The 18020-nt window shown below is 36.5% G+C and overlaps 1 protein-coding gene across 1 annotated transcript in view; it reads right to left on the reverse strand.

Moving 5' to 3' along the window:
- POT1 (protection of telomeres 1) overlaps positions 1-18020 on the reverse strand; it is a 64893-nt gene that overhangs the window by 6709 nt on the left and 40164 nt on the right. The window contains exons 9-15 of the mRNA XM_008946383.1: positions 15077-15232; positions 9144-9304; positions 7349-7437; positions 6220-6264; positions 5626-5782; positions 3584-3789; positions 976-1111 (exon numbers count right to left, since the gene is read on the reverse strand). Of these exons, the coding sequence (XP_008944631.1) occupies positions 976-1111; positions 3584-3789; positions 5626-5782; positions 6220-6264; positions 7349-7437; positions 9144-9304; positions 15077-15232 (950 nt within the window). The remainder of the gene's footprint in view (positions 1-975; positions 1112-3583; positions 3790-5625; positions 5783-6219; positions 6265-7348; positions 7438-9143; positions 9305-15076; positions 15233-18020) is intronic.

Below are 18020 nucleotides of genomic sequence, written 5' to 3' on the forward strand. Positions count from 1 at the left end.
ATCTGAAGTTGTAGCACACTAAAAATACAACAAGGTTAGAACAGAAATTTGGCTTTACCTGTATTCAAAATATTAACTATGAGCTATTAAAACCATGTCTTTTGTTACTGGTGTATTTATACCAGCAATTAGAAATTTTACATGTGACAGTTAAGCAAATGCTGCAAGTGGACAAGAATATCGAATAACTGTTTTCAAAGTTGTTCCAATTTGCCTCAGAGAATAAAAGTACAGAACTACTTTTTCCAAAATAAGCTTCTGTGCTAGTATATTACAGTTAGAACTTAAAATAGACATTTATTATCTTTTAAAATTACATACAAAACGTCATAAAAATCAATAGCAATAGTTGTGCTCCAGTGATATAAATCCAAGCTCAATGAAGCTACATTTTTCATTTAAAAAACCCAAACTCTATTATAGTAACTTAGCTGTGCATTTTGGTTTTTATATGCAAGTGTGTTTATTTTTATTTTTTTATACATCTGAATAGACATGCATATGCACACACATATAAATATGAATACACGTATTCAAGCTCATTCCTACAGTAAAGCTTATTCGTACGAATAAGACTGAAAATGGTGTTTCTCCAGCCAAAAAATGGAAGATCTGAACTAAAATAGGAAGATTTTATGCATTCTGCAGCCCAAAGAGACTTACATGTGCATTTCTGGCTCTGTAGTATGCTGCCCCACCCACACACAAGAGGTAAGACTGAACCTGGGGTGCTGTGTCATTAAGGGCATACAGATTATATAGCAAGATAAAGCCCAAGTGCAGCTGAGTCCTTTGACACGAGGCAGCAGTATGGCATTTCCCTGATCTCAGTGCTGCTGAGCATGTCATGTATTCTGCACCAAAGGACCTTTAGCTATGTTACCCCTAGAGCAATGCTGTTTGAATTTCTGAAGAAAATGATACCTCTATCTATTACTGCAACTACTAACATATCAACAAACACTTTTAACCTACCCATAATATTTTATATTTCCCTGTAAAAGAAAAGGAGCTGAAAGATCTAATAATTCAAGATCATTTTCAGTGGATCTCACAGGAATAACACATTTAAATCTTTGTGTAAGCTTCCAGACTTCTTTTAGTGTTCCACCTATTAAAAACAGAAAAAAACATGAGTTTTTTTTTTTTAAACTGTAATCAAGAATAAATTGAACAATTTACATTTCTTGGCTGATTAGATGTTGATTTCGGGACCTTCAACAAAAATTGAGACCCACTATTGAAAACTGAAAAAATAGTCCACAACCTTCTCAACTCTTACACAACAGCAGACTCAACAGAGAGTGAAGGATGGAAATTTATCAAAGCAGATGCCTTCCTCATAGCTATCACTGTAACCCTGAAATCGTATTTAGTTGGCATCACTTTCACATAATTTATCCTGTGATTTTACTAGCAATTATCTTGGGGGAAAAAAAACACCAAACTTTTTGCAGTTGCTCCTAAGTAACTGTTCTTTCAGCTTTAACTAGCAAAAAGCTATTAAGTTTTAGCCATCAGTTTGTGAAAAAGTAGTTATTCAACTACGTTACAATTGACATAAGGTGGAAAATGCAGAACCACCAAACTTCAGGCTAATTTAAGTGCTATTAAATCTGGGCCACGCTAGGAACACAGCAGAAATTTAATATATTACAGCTGGAACCCTGAGGTTTTCCATTGCCAGTGACAGGGAAAAGTTATTTCAAATTTATTATAAATCACAGGATAACCTGCATTCAATCCTGTAGTATGGACTACAGAGCTGATTATGGAATCTGACACTTAACCAGTTGAGTAGAAATGTGGTAAATTTATTAGTTTAACACACAGAGAACAGTTATTTGGAAACAGTTCAGTAAAAATTATGATTTAATCAGCTTATGAACAATAATTTAAGAAGTGATCAAACTGCTTTAAAATAAACATATTATCTGACTGTGGTGTTTACCACTAACTATGACTAATATGTTTCAAAGACTTTATGATAAGCAACCACAATACTGGGTTGTAAAATATTTATTGCATGTATTTGTTACTTGCATTGCAGAGGTAACTAGAGAAGAAAATAAAATCAACAAAACTGCATGACTACTGGTGATGCAAAAATGTGCAAAAATACAAAACCTCCTCCATGAACTTAACTTCTGGTAAAAAAAAGATAAAGAAAACACATACTTAGCTGCTGGCAATTTAATTTCTGAGAAAAAGATTTATATTGTTCAATTATTTCAGGAAAATAAGAGTAGAAATAGATTCTTTTTTATTTTGTTTTCACAAAGATAAGGTTAGATTGAAAAAACAAAACAAAACATAAACCAACCAAAAATCCCAGTTTGGAACATGTCAGAAATAAAGCAGCTACCAGAACCTCAGCTATCAGTTCAAGGAGGACAAAGAACTTTTGGAGAGGGTCCAGCACAGGGCTACTGAGATGATCAAGGGCCCGGAGCATCTGTTGTATGAGGAAAGGCTCAGGGAGCTGGGGATGTTTAGCTTGGAGAAGAGGAGGCTGAGGTGGGATCTTATTAATGCTTCTATATATATAAAGAGTGGGTGTCAGGAAGATGGGGCCAGGCTCTTCTCAGTGGTGTCTGGTGACAGGACTAGGGTCAATGGCCACAAGCTGGTGAACAAGAGGTTTAACCTGAAGATAAGGAAGAACTTCTTTACGATGAGAGTAACAGAGCCCTGGAACAGGCTGCCCAGGGGGCTGGTGGAGTTGCCATCTCTGGAGACTTTCAAGGCCCACCTGGACATGTTCCTGGGTGATGTACTCTAGGTGATCCTGCTCTGGCAGGGGGGGTGGACTAGACTTTTTGAGATCCCTTCCAACCCCTAACATTCTGTGAATCTGTGAACTTGTTGAACATAAAACAAAGCAGAAAACAGAACGGGTTTTGCCATTGACCCTTACACAAAGGACCATCTGACTTAGATCTGCTTATTCACACTATTACTTGAGTGTAACTGAAGACGTTGTTTTAAATTCAGAATAGTACTAAATGCAATTATTTATTAACTCCATTCTATTAAAAACATTCCTTATTAGTATTCTTGCTAAATTGCTTTGTTTAAAATTCAGTGACCATTTCTTTTCCCTGAGGAAATCTGACAAAAACCAAACTAAAAACTCCTGACACTGCGAGAAGCTCTATTAATCTGAAACAACACTGACATCCAGAGGCTGATGAAGTTAATTGTAGGCTTGAATTAACACAAGTCTTCCAAAACTTTTCCACAACACTACTAAAAATAGGGTTTTTTTTTAAGACTTACTGAGTTTTCAAATAATAACTGAAAAATCAGTAAATGCACCTAGAAAAAAACATATTCAGATGTTCATTTTAGAAGAATTAACAATAAACTCATTGGTATAGTTGTAAAGTAGGCAGAAATACCTTGCCAAACCTTCAGAGATGACTTTTTCATTTATACAATAGTAAAAGTTCCAGCTGAGTTTGTCTTGTCTTTGAAGATCATCACTACTTACACTAAATAAAATTTCAACATATCTTAACACTGTAGATACTGAGAATGGACACTGTGCTGTAAGAAGTGGCATATTTACAATGTATCTTACCTTCTATCATAAGCAAAGTGTCTTCAGGCTGTTGAAGCATTTCATCATGCTTTACAAAATGGATAGCTATTTTCCTTTGTTTCTGGTCTTGTGTAGTCCACGTTGCAGAATCATACCAGGATGCACTCTGTAATTCTGGGTTTGGGACAGTAACAGCAGAGCCTTGTAAAATAAAGTCAAAGTCATCTCCATCTGGAACTTCTTGCCTAAAACCGTTTGAAAAATGAGTAAGTAAATTCTAACAGCTTCTCCTTATTGCAATCTAGCAATAAGGAAAACAGTACTCTGAATAAATATTAAAATATAGTCATGAAAGTTAAATGTATATACAAGAAAAATAAGTTGTTATATCAGTTTAAACATTTAGAGATGTATAACAAATTCTGACAAGATAATTAATTTCTACGTTAATAAATATAGTAAGTAATCTAATTTTGCCTATGAGCAGAGGCAGCTCAGTGGCTTCATCTACACATGTAAATCCATGGAAAACCAAATGTACCAGCTTTATGCAATTTCTCTTTGGCCTTAGAACAGCCACACAACTGCTTACCACTTCAGCAGAGTGCAAGGACCACATAAACTCATGTAATTTCTAGTTTTATATTCTAGCGTATGTTGACAGGGGGTGGGGAGAAGAAAAAAAGGCAGAAGCATAATAACTAAAGCCTCATGATTCTATCTGGTTTCAAGTCTGCCCTAATTCTATGGCAAAGAGTGGGCAGCAATATGTGAAACAGGAGACTCAAAAGAACAGAAGTGGAAACATGAACAAGTCAAGGATACATAAAAAAGGCTCTACAGCAGTCATGGAAAATTGTCCAATAAGGATAAAGACCATAAGGAACAAAATCCTATCAATTGCATTTGCTTATTACTACACAGCCTTGGCAAACATATCAAAAAAGTGACAGCAGTGGCAGAGATAGCTGGTAATTATCTTTTTTATACTTGCTAGTAAAAATTAGGTACTTGCATGCCGTGAAGATGATGAAGCTCTTCCTCTTACATTAGCAACAAAGAGGATGTTGTAACAACACCCAATGAGGACCAATGCTGTTAAAGGTGCAAGCGTGCTGCTTGGCATCCAAAAGGTGTTAAGAGAAGGACAGCAGGACTATTCTCTTGTCTCAGTGATGTTTGTGTCTAATAAATCTTGATTGTACAAAAAACTTCAAAAGGGTAGGAGAAGGCCAATGTGTCAACATTTAACAAAACCAACAGCTTAGACCAGTAACAATAAAGCTGTTTGCTTGGGACTGAAGCTAGCCTAAGGCAGGCAAAAAGAAGTGATACAGGGTTCAGATGATCATGAATAACACTGTAATAATGGTAATTTCAAACAAACTTTCTTTCATTTTCAAATGAATATCCACTAGAAATGGCATATGATTATTTGATCACTGTAATGCACGTCGCTCAGTAGTTTAATCAAAGATAGGCCATTTCAAACAAACTTTCTTTCATTTTCAAATGAATATCCACTAGAAATGGCATATGATTATTTGATTTAGCATTATTTGATACAATAACAAATGGCACTACACGTGAAGTAACGATGATAAGATTGCCAGTGAGCTGACTCAAGTCAGAAAAAAGGCGATACCAACAAGCTGAATGGTGTTTCATGGATATTTTTGGATCCAAGAAAGATGTCCTCCTCTAGCAGATACAATTTAGTCAACGATATTTTATTCATTCACTTGGAGACTACTATACCTTTTTGCATCCCATTTTAAAACTGCAATAAAGAAACAGGTACTTAAATACAACTTCGGCATGGGAAAAAAAATGTACTGCTAAATTTGAAAATAAAGAAAAATAACTGTTGTGAAAGCCCTCAAGGGATTCTGTAAATTGAACTCATATGACAATTTAAAATTTTCCTATTACCAGTGAGCTTCAAATCTTTGCTCAAAATGAAATATATTTACATTCAACTAATTTTATTCAAAAAAGAGGATGAAAATACACTTAAAAATGAAGGCGTCCGAAAACACATAGAACAATTCCTAGTTACTTTTATTGTGTGAAAAACTTACAAAGAGTTGCATTTGGAACAATGAAGTTTAAGAGCCTGGTGGAGCTTCTGGGGTTTGTAAGTTCTCAGCTTTGCTCTAATGCGGTACTGTTGAGGAGCTGGGCTGTTCAGAATGGTTTTCAGTTCTGTGTTATTCAGATCCTGATGATCTGTTAATACTGGAAAATAACAACACATACAAAAAAAGCCATTTATACCTATTAAACACCATAATGTTTGGGATATGGGGAATTGCCATTGCAGGGATGCATTTTCCATTAATTTCCAGCTTCTCTTCCCATTTGCAGCCTCAGTTTTATCAATTCATGTTACTACAGTCTTTAAGATAAATCACAACAGGCTGCGGGAGCATGGTTCATTTCAGGGCACAGAAATTCAATGTGTAAGAATAAAACAAATGAAAGCAGAAAATATAATTATGCTCTATTCCTTTAAAAATTGAATAAAACCAATGTAACACTCATAAACATACTCTTAGAATAGCTCTTCCTTTAATAAGTAAAAGATACTATTTCAACTTTTGAGCTAGCGCCTCAAAAATATTTTTGTTCTTTAGTAAAAATAAAATTCACCTTGAGGTCAAAATGTTTCCTACCTGTAACAGGTAACTGCTGACATCTCTGTAATTGCGACTCAAGATCTAAAAATCAAGAAAAATTTCCTAATTATTTTCTTTCCTTCTTTTCTTGGTTATCATGTGGACAGACAAAAACAGATGGATAGTTAGGTAAGTAGATATACCCACAAAACCAAAAGCTGAAGAAAGGGAAATGGAAATCCTAATAATGTAGCAAAGGAAAAAGCAAAGTAAGCAGCACACAAAAATGAGATATCAAGGGTTAATATATGTGAGGAGAAATTAGTGTATACATTAAACAGCAATGCTCATCAAAATAAAACTTTTCAAATGTATATTGTGAATGATAATTCTAACGTATTCATCCCCTGTAATTTTTCTGGACAAGAGCATAAATACATTGTAAAAATAACCCAGACTGCCTGGTATTCTGAGCCACCTCTACTATATGTAGACAGTGCAGTATATATGTGCAAAACTCTAAAATTGCAGTGTTATGGTCTAGACATGAAGTGTTTATTTATTTGAGGCTTTTGCCCCCTTTTAGAAATAGCCTGTCACACTATGTTAATAATGGCTAAGTAACGCAGGGTTTTAAAAGCTAAGAGTAAAGATATAGGCTATGTTCAAGCAGTTTTAAATTCCCTTTAGTTGTTCTGGGCTAAAAATAAGATGCAAATAATAATAAGGGAAACGTAGAAGTGCCTACAAGCTACTGTTTTCCCATGGTGCTGCACCCTGGGACTCTGCCACTGCCACCACTCTCCATCCCACGGCTTCAGAAGGGCTCCTCAGCAAGCAGCTGGTGAGCAGCGTTTTCAGTGCCTGTCTCTGAGGAATCCCCTCTCAGAGGGACAAAGTTACATGACCCTGCTTTATGATCTAATACACTATGATTAAGAACACCATGTGTGTTTAATAATTTATTAACTGCCTCCTATGAAAGTATTTTTCCATGTATATGAAAGACTTCTGCTGCAAGACAAAGACAGGGTAACATCAATTTCCAGTCTAATAACCCAAAAGGATTCTCCAAGGCTTTGTATATGAAAGGAACATTATACACTTAGAAAAGCAGGACCTGTGACCTTATCTTGACCACATACATGCTAGTAGAATGAACAAATTAGCTTTCAACTGCTCTTACCTGTAATATTGCTAAAAGTACCATCGAATTCCACTGAAGACATGCTTTCCATATTCTGACTGCCTGCCAGATCCACAGATTCTAAGAAACTAAAAATAAATTACTAAATACTTTATAACCTAGAGAAGTCTTTCCTATATATACACACATACACCCACACACATATATGGGACTATACACACACTTACACAAAACCTGCTGTTTATTAATACATAGGTACAGTGTTCAGACATAAATTTTCCAGAAGAGATATAAAACTCAGCTGAGGCAGAAGCTGCAGAAGTGTGTATTAATGATGCACAGGAGAAAATCCTTTCCAAATCACTTCTGCAACTTTAAACACATTATAGTGCCAAGAGAAATCTGTCCTACTGGAAACAGAATTCCTGACAAAAAACCGTGGACTTTGATTGCACAGCCTTTCCTAAGGGGGAAAAAGAGAGCTTATAACCTTTGGAAGAAGGGGCAGGAAACTCAGGAGGACTACAAAGATGTCATGAAGTTATGCAGGGGAAAAATTAAAAGGGCCAAACTAGAAATTAACCTGGCTACTGCTGTAAAAGACAATAAAAAATGTTTTTATAAATGCATTAGGACAAAAGGAGGGCTCAGAAGAATCTCCATCCTTTATCTGATGCAGGGAGAAACATACTGACAAAGGATGAGGTAAAGGCCAAGACGTTTAATGCCTCCTTTTTCTCAGTCTTCGGATAGCAAACCCAGTTGTTCTCTCAGTATTCAGCCCCCCAAACTGGAAGATGAGGATGGGGAGCAAAATGAAACCCCCATAATCTGAGGGAAAATACTTCTACACCACTTAGACACACCCAAGTCTATGGGGCTGGATGGGATCCACCCAAGTGTACTGATGGAGCTGGTGGAAGTGCTCACCAAGCCACTTCAGTCATTTACCAGCAGTCCTGGCAAGTTGGGGAGGTCTCAGTGGACTGGAAGTGAGCAGATGAGATACCCATCAAGCTGAGGGAACAGGGGTTGTTTAGCCTGAAGAAAAGGAGGCTCTGGGGAGGCCTTATCACTCTCTACAACTACCTGGGTTGAGGTTGTAGCAAGTAGGGTACTGGCCTCTTCTCACAGAGTAACAAGAAACAGGACAAGAGGAAAATGCCTCAGGTTGTGCCAGGGGAGGTTTAGGCTTGGATATTAGGAAAAATTTCTTCACTGAAAGGGTTGTCAAACACTGGAACAGGCTGCCCAGGGAAGTGGGAGTCACCATTCCTGGAGGTATTTAAAAGATGTGTGGATGGGTTTAGTGGCAGACTTGTCAGTATTAGGTTAATGGTTGGACTCCATGATCTTCAAGGTCTTTTCCAACCTAAATGATTCTATGATTCCTTATATACATAAATAAAGGTCAGTAAAGCATTTATATTATATCCTTCATTTTGAACATCTTTAAGTCTCATCATTTCCAAGTAGCACACATGCACAGGCTTAAAATATGCTCAGTTTATTTCTTTAACCATAGCTTTTATCCTTAAAAGATATGCCACTATAAAAAGGTGTAAATATGTTAATGTGGCCAGGCCTTATTATTACAGCACTTATTCCCTACTTAAATCTTATTCCCTACTGCATTTTTCAATTTGAAAAATTAGCCTTCAGTTACCTATTCCCCCAAATACTTACCCTTCATCTTAGTGGTGCTGGAGACATATTCTGTTCTAGAGTTTCTGGTTCTTACATGTGTTTAAAATTTTAAACTGTACAGTTGTTACAATGGCCTAGAGTTTTCCAGAATTGCCTAGAAAAAACCCATCACACATTCAGTACTTACGCCTTTAGCTCCTTAACATCTGGGTTACTTTCTGGCAACACTCCTATTCCTCGACCGTAGCAGGTGCCACCATGAAGATGAAATTCTATATGTGAGCCAACTTCATCATCACCACTTGCTTGTTTCGTATGAATGCTGTAAATTCTCAGAAAACTTCCAACCTTAACAACAACAACAACAAAAAAGTATAAGCAAAGGTAGCTATTTAGTTGGAAAATTCTAGGCCTCCTAAAGCTTCTTCCCTGTTTTCACTGCATCATAGAAGAGCTGAAGCTGTCAGGGACCTGTGGAGATTGCCTAGTCCAACTCCAAAGCAGAGTCAGCCAGAGTAGGTTTCTTAGGGCTGCCTCCAGCTGGATTTTGAGTATTTTCAGAGATGGGGGCTCCAAGACCTCTCTGGGTGATCCATTTGTTTTGCTGTACCAGGCAACATTACTGGCAGCAAAAGCTGACTCAGAATCAGCATAAGCCTTCTTACTAAACCTGTTCCTCAAGAAGACTTCAGCACACAGATCAAACGAGCCAATATATTCCTTTCCTAAGGGCACAATTTGTCTTCTGTATTCACAACACAGCCTTCCAGAGATTGACAGGCTGTGATTTCCCCATGTATGACTGCACTCAGCAATTGACCTCATGTCTATCATCATGCATCGTGTATCACCTGCTTATGTATGCATGCAAACATCTGCTTGCCCAGATTTCTTTATCTTATTTTACATTACAGGTAACATTTTTTTTCAGCACCAGGACGAAAGGCAACATGTGCTAGAAATTCAAAGATTTTTGGCATTGTTTTTCTATTCTGTCAGATTTTTCTCCTCAGGTAGAGAATATGCTTCTTGTTTCACTTAGAATTATTTTGTCTTCTCGAAATAGTTTTGTCAAGACAAGCAAATGGACTTAGGCTAAATTATACAAGTACCTATTAAGTAAGAAGTTATGGCGTGCTAAATATCAAACACAAATTTATAACTTTGCTCTTCCTTCAAAATACCACTCCCATTATCCCTTCCCTTCAGCCCCTCAAAATATCCACACCAAAACTAAGCTTCTAAAGGTAGATAATCTAAAGACTTAATTATTTAGTTAATTTCCTTTTAATGTTCTTTAAAGGCTTTTAATCAAATTAACTAGCACTCATTTTTTTTTAAGCATAACCTAAGATTCAGCTGGTAGCTGGCAAACTACACATATCCAATAACCTGGATTTATGTTCACTCTCTGTATCTTTTAAATAGCCCTGTATAAATGATAAATTACTTTATATTGACTTCAATTAACATTAATATTACAGCACCCAGTCTGTTAAGTCTTATTTCAGCTTCAGCTCCCACTTTAACTGGTACAAACCTAAAAAGTATTCCTATTAGACTGGATTGGCCAGGATTTAGTATGACACTTCTAGATGTATGTATATATGCATAAAAGCAGCTAAAGCAGCATCCTGGTTCTGCAATCCTCCTCTGTATGAAGGAACAGACTATGACTATATAATACTGGTATCAAACTGCTCTTTTAAACAATAATCACACATGAAAAAGGCAGCACATTTTCAAATTCAGGCACCAGGGACAAAAAGTGCACTTCAGTCTGCACCTATTCTACCATTTGATTGTGGCATGGGGCTATTACCAGTTTTAACTGATCTGCATAATTAACAGGCTGCTCATTTTGTTCATTCAAAGCATATCAACAGGACAGCTTGTGAATTTAGACAGCAGTTAAAAGGCTTATCTAGAGGCTTTTTTTTTCTTTCCAGATGTTAAATTTCACTTAATTTTACTGAATATCCAAAAATGCAAGGGACAGCCATATTATAAATTTAATCTAACAACTTTGACAAACAGTTCTGGAGATTTTTGTTTAAGTTCTTTGCCAAGTTTTGCTTATGAAATAACTTTATGTCAATATAATAGTGTCAAAATATGCGTGGGGTTTTTTTCCTTCCCATGAGCAATTTGTATTTAAACAAGGAAAAGTAGATTATAATTGAAGCTTTGTTTTTTCAAAAACAATGTACAAACATAAAACATTAAACATGGGCATTTATTTACCAGAAGTCAAGAATGCAAAATGCTGCTTTTGCCTTCTAAACTTGTGTGCTGAAATTTATGCAAAAGATAACTGAATCACTTGTTCTAGGGCAACACTCAAATTGCCAAGATTTATGATCATTATAAAAATATATCCATGAATTATATGAATTTTATTATATACATTTTCTGAAAACATTGTATAAGTAGTTTACTATCACTCAGAACTGTACTAAGGAGATCCCTTATAATGAGCATTGCCAAATAGTGAAAAAGCTCAGTGAGAAGTCCAGAGCAGGCGCTCAGAGATGGAGTGCGATGTCCACGAGCTCCTTTGGGAGGCAGCATTGCTTGCTCTGCACAGCACAGGCTGTCACAGCTAAAAACCTCACTGCATTGCTCTTCTTTACAGAATGCCTGCAGACCAAGCACACTTTATACACTCGACTGAGAAGAAATTACAATCTGCGTTAAAGTAAACGCCATGATTCACAAAACCATCACTAAAATCTAGTACAAAACCAACTCCTTAACTTTGCAGCAGTTCTGTTTATGAACTCCCTATGCCATTCAGAGCAAGTAGACTTAAATCAAAGCAGTATTATTTACAGTCTAATTCAAATACGACTATTTTAAAAATACCTATTAAGGCTAAAAAGAACTAAAATGAAGAAGTCACATATGCAGTTCCCTGTAACTAGCCAACTAAAACAAATTTTAGGCATAGCAAATCCTCATCGCTGTTTCAAAACCTACAGAATCATCTTCACATTTAATACACCACTGAATTCAGAACATTCATTTGTTGTGGTAGTTAAATGCTCATGTTTGGCCAGAAAGACACTCATGACAAGAGCCTGTCTTTATCTACAGGTATCACTTAACAAAATAATCTGTGCTAATTTTTATGCCTATTTTATGGCCTATGATATTCAACAAGATTTCTTTGTCAGAATTATATCAGCAGCCTAACTTTACTCATTTGTGCACCATCTTTTGCAAATGAGAGGAAACACACACGCAGCATTTGGGTGTGGTTCTCTGCAATAATAAAATACCAATTAAATCCATTCAAGTGTTTGGAGGACTTTGGGGATGTTACTGGTTTTGTGTGTTTTTCTGGGCCCCCCCCCATTTATTTATTTATTTATGTTGGTTGTTTGTTTGGTTTTTTTTACCCTTTTAATGAGTACAAAGACAGAATTGAGAAAACTACTACTGATAGGTCAAATGAATGCTACCCAGGCCCCAAAAATATGAAACTAGATATTACAGCCATGTAACTCATTTAAGATACAGGTTGGAAATATGACTCAGACACTAGAGTAAGCAACGACTTCTTAGCCCACACTATGACCAAAAGAGACATGCATACAGTGGGAGGAACACCTGAAAATATTTAAATTCTGCATCTGAAGATTCATAACACAAACCAAATACTGTGAAATTACAGACTAGGACTTGCAGGCATGCACAAGGTTAATTGTTTTAATAGTACCATCCAGTAAATACACGACAACACAAAACTGATGCTATCAAGCCCTAAAAGGTATGTGCAATACCACATAATTCAATGAAGGGCAGTAGGTAAGGAACTCTCCAACCATCTGGACATCTGGGCCCCAACAGTGCCCTCACTGACCACTGATGGTCACTGACCTTGATGCTGACCATCTAGCAAAATGCTCCAGAAGGAAAAACTCATGTCACAGACCTACTCCTGAGATGTATGGCAAGGCCTGAGTAAAACCTGAGAACTTTATAAAAACTGGAATAAGAAAGGCTGAAGAATAACAAACTACAACCTATGGGGAGCAACTGTACTCCAAAGAGTGAGTTGCAGGCTGAGGTTCCTAGAGTAATGAGAAAGCTTCATGCACCCCAGGGAGCCAGAGAAAGAGGGAAATTCAGGAAAAAACATGAACACCAGCCTGTGTTGCTCAGTAGGTCAAACCAGGTTTCTTAACACTTCCCTTTGACATTAAACTTCTGCTACACAGTGCAGTATCCAACAAAGGCACAGATACTTTAGAGCTAGGAAAGACAGGGCTTATAGGAAGGAAAAAAAATGGAGAGAGCTGATGAAGACATCCCACACACCACATATTCAGTAGGAATTCCCAAATGTAAAGTGGGAGAGACTAATAAAGGGAATATCATCAGCTACTCCAGAAAATACATTTTATTAATATTAAAATATTTTCCCCTTAATTTTCAAAACATACTGCTTCACTGGAACATCAGCAGTTATTTACATCAATAGATTACACCTTAGCAAGAGAAAATTTCTGCAACAGAACCTGCAAGTAATGAAATACCTCTGTAAGTTTTGTTATGAATTCTTACATAAAGACAAGCTATTTTGCTATCTGTCATTTACCCATGCACAGACATTAATATATCAAATTTATTTCATGTCTGCTGATAGCCCCAGCCTAACAAATGCCTATCACTTACCCTTATTTTCTGTTAAATACTTTCTTAAAAACAAGTGCTTGGGGTACAGAGGGCAAGGCATAAAATGAAGGATGTATTCTTTCCTAATTTACTGTATTCAGAAGCAAGATGGCAGTATTGCTGAAGATCAAATGTTTAATTATGTTGCTGTTTTCTCTGTCTGAACATAATCAACATTACTGACCCACCAAATGAAGATTGCACTGCAAATTGCAGAAGTTTATAGAACAGAAAATCTTTTATTGACTTCAGAATTGCAGGCCTGTAATGGGACTACAAATTTCACCCCACTTATATAATTTAAAAAAAATAATACTAAAGCATAGAATACATTTGCTGAATGGATTATTTTCACAGGATTATGTATGTGTCTTGGTTTGAAAGACATGTGTCTGCTAAGGAAGGCAGGAGCCCTCCTAGGAATGGAAAATGCAACCCCCTTCCTTCTGAATTATTATAATTTTGAATTAAGGGGCTTTCAGGCAAAGATATGAGGAATAGGAGTAACAGTTCTTTACTTATATATATATATACACAATGATACACAGTGAAAATACTGTCTTTGACCCACAGGGACAAAGTAGAACCCAGTGCCCTGGGGCAGGAACAGCACGGTGCCCATTAGCTCCTGTGCTGAGCACTGCGTGGTTCCCCTGGGTGCAAAGCAGAAGGAAAGGAAACCTGTCAGTCAGGATGGTGGTGGCAGTTCTGCTGAAGGAATGATGGCCGAGGGTGGCAGTCACAGTCCTGCTGGAGCTCTGCTCTCCCTCTGGATCCGTTGAGCAATCCCCAAGTCCCAAAATAAGAAGCTTATATATCCCCAGGTTCAGTGGGAATGTCCAGTACCTCCCCCCAAGGGCTGGGAGTTTCACAATGGGTCGTTTAACTCTGTGGACAGTAGGATATTTTTGGATTCCTTGATGAGCTGGGCTGTTATCAGTGTAGCTGGGCCCAGGATGGTCCATTAGCAGAGAGGACCCCTCCTGCTGGGTGTGAAGGTGTTAACACCTCTCCGGATCTCTTTCCTTATCTGTTGTAACCTGGGGTGTGAGGTGTGCCCTGGGCAGCTGCTACCAATGAATTGTTAACAGCCCTTGAGCAATGACATAGAGGTATAGAACATACAGTTTTTGGTTATACCCACACAACGATAAACTGGTCCCAGCCCCTGTAACTATGACAGTATAATATTACAGTGTCTGGAAAGAACTGCTTAATTGGAAAAATTTCTTTCATGGCAATTTTAGAGTAATGAGGTTGTTTTACACATGTTGAAGGAGTTTTGCATTCAAATAAAAGGTATTGGAAATACAGAGAAAGATAAAGATAAACATTTGAAACTAATTAACAGCAGAACTGAATTGATACATTCTCTGAAGTGAGTTCTAAGCAGAAAATAAGCCACAAAATGAGAGTTAAAAATACCAAACTCTGTGTTACCTTAAGTGATTTTGCCAGCTGGACATGGTTATCATAGACCAGAATGTCCACCGTTAGATTTCGCAGCTGATGAAGAACAGCTTTCTCTCCTTCCAGGTCTCTCGCTTCCACAGGCACCTTCCACGTTGGGTAGGGACATTTTGTGCCATCCCATACCTGCAATGCAAATGAGCTAGTTCAATATGCTCAGAATAGTTTAGATGGAGATTTTAAATCACTTATTTTTTTAACAAATTCCTTGATTAAAAATTTGTAACTGTAAAACCAGAAGCTCAGTCTTCAAGTTCTTAAATTGATTTAATTAGATTTTATGGGACTTTTAAAATAACTATTATTCCTTAAAGAGTATAAAATAAGCTCTATAGAGAATATGATCATCTGTTACGACTTGGGATTTGTTACTATTAAAAAAAGAAATCAGCACTAGCAAAACCTCAACCATTTATCCAGCACTTACAACTATTCTAAGTCACCATATGCAGAACTGTCTATATTTAACATTTTAATCCTGCTACTTTTTTTTTTTTAACTACTCCAGCTACAGTATGTGAGGACTGAGTACATAGCACATACTCCCTTAATCCCTGATGATCTCCTACATCAATATACACTGCTAGTTATCCACAGCATGTTAGAAAAACATTGGTATTTAGCATATACTTAATAACAAGGATTCTAAAAATTGTTTGACTAAAGCTAAGTTCTTGATACCCCTAGAGTATTGAAATATCAACTGAGTTGTTTTTGAGTTTCCAAAGTTACTGTGAAAAAATAAGATCACCTTAATAGCTTAGCACTTTGGAACCAAACCCTTACTACTTAAACCAAACAAAATATCAACACCTGCTTAGGATACATTCTGTAAACTGTGGCTTCCTGAGTTCCTGAAGATATGCTCTTCTCAAAGACAACAGAAATAATAGTATGAAATACTGGCACAGAAAAAGAAAAATCCAGAGGCATTTGAACCATGAGACTGAAATGCTGCATTTTATACGATTTCATGCACCTAGATTCAACAGAAGCCAATTTGTGATACCAAGAAGCAGTTTGTGATGCCAAAGCATTTTGTCCCATGAATTAGACACTGCAGAGAGGGAGGAAATAAAGCCACCAAAGCTTAATTTTTAAAGGGTTTCTGCTTCTTATGTTTAACTGCTGTGGATCAAAGGACCCACAGGAAAAGATCTAAGAATCAGCAAAGCCATGTGTAAATACACCGAGAATAACTCATGGTTGAAATATTCATCCTAAATCAAGAGATAAAGGGGAAAACTGTTCACAGTAAAAATGACCCATATCATCAAATTAATGCTCCCAAATAAGAGTGTATTCTCAAGGACCCAGATAATGAGGTGGTACATGCTGCCACAGATTTTAAAAAAAAAAGCCTATTATCTTCTGATCCTGTACCATGAAATACTCAAAGCCACCTCTGAAAGAGAGGCTGCCCATTGCTTGAATCATAAAACCTTTTCCAGAATGGAGCTTGAGAAATACAGATTTAGTGCCAATACTTTATGAATTTAGTCACTTTGATGAAATAAAGAACCTTAAATTTGTCAAGTTTCCTATTATTTTTCAGCTGGCTTTACTTGGGACACTGGTAGTTCTACACTTAAGAAAGGGATCTGACAAATGGACTGAAATAACCTGAATGCTCCCTGTCACATTACAAAGATGACTACTTAGCTTTAAAATGTCCTTTGCCAGAGGAACTAATGGGGCCAGTGTCAGGGAACTTTTTGAAGGAATTTGGAAGCCAGTAAGCTCTCTTTACAAGAACGACAAAAAAAAAAATTCCTATAGTCAAGTACTTGGTTTTAATTTTTATTTGCACAATTATGAAAATCTAGAGATTTTCAAGCTCTCTACCTCAGGAGTTTGCCAGCTTCACTTTAATCAAAATATGGATCAAAACACATAAGCCCTGGTTTCAAAAACGAGCACTGGTCTAAAAAACAACACTGATTAAATTAATTCTGGATAAAAACCAGCAAATGGCTCCATTACTAGTTCAGGAACAGACTGGAGCTAAGGGATAGAGTGACAATCTTTGATCACCATGGTTTGCAAAACACTGGAATGTAAGCAACATGATAAAATCTGTTTTCCTCTTCAGCAGAGTATGCTAATTGTAGGATATATCTTAACCCAGACAATTTAACAGAGACAAAGAAAGAATAAAACTCCTGTGAAAAACTTAAAAGACAGAATAATTTTGAGTGTGAGTTTTTTCATCTCCATCAGTTTGAATAATAAAGTTCTCAGAACTAGGTAAGCACTAATGAGTCAGAGATACTGGGTTTATGCAGTGTCAGCCTCAGGTGCTGTGGATATCCCAATTCATTTCTGAAGTGTTGTATAAAAAGTTATGCTGTGGGTGATGCACAAAATCACTGAAATTCATTTCAGTTTTCTTTGAAGCAATCCCCACTAGTTATATGAACTCAACGCTTAAAATAATCATTATACTTTATAGTATAATCAACTATTAATGTAACTATATACTTGGAAAGGCATAATAAATTTCAATCATTATTAGAAAATGTACAACCAAAATATAACAACAAAAAGAAGAATAAAATATTTAATGAACACTCCATTTAAGTCTGTATTGAATTTCGGTTTTGTGTGGGTTTTTTTTTTTAGCAAATCAACAAAATAAACAGAGATCCAGCTACAATTTTTTAAAAAGACTTCTTGACCAACATTTGATATGAGAAAGGGATTTTGCCATGCTTGAAAAATGAAGGAAATTAGCAACAGCACACCAATGTTAATCTATCATTTTAAGCTTGTCTGATGCATTTTAATATGGATTTAGGTATTTAATATTTTAAACTACTACTACTACAAAAATATATACTGTCAAAGGAATTAAGTATCAGAAAAATCAATCTACCGTTACTTGATTTTAAACTTTTAGCTTCCTATGTCTATC

The sequence above is a fragment of the Merops nubicus genome, unplaced genomic scaffold, assembly GCF_000691845.1.
Source record: "Merops nubicus isolate BGI_N331 unplaced genomic scaffold, ASM69184v1 scaffold4758, whole genome shotgun sequence".
NCBI classification, from domain to species: domain Eukaryota; kingdom Metazoa; phylum Chordata; class Aves; order Coraciiformes; family Meropidae; genus Merops; species Merops nubicus.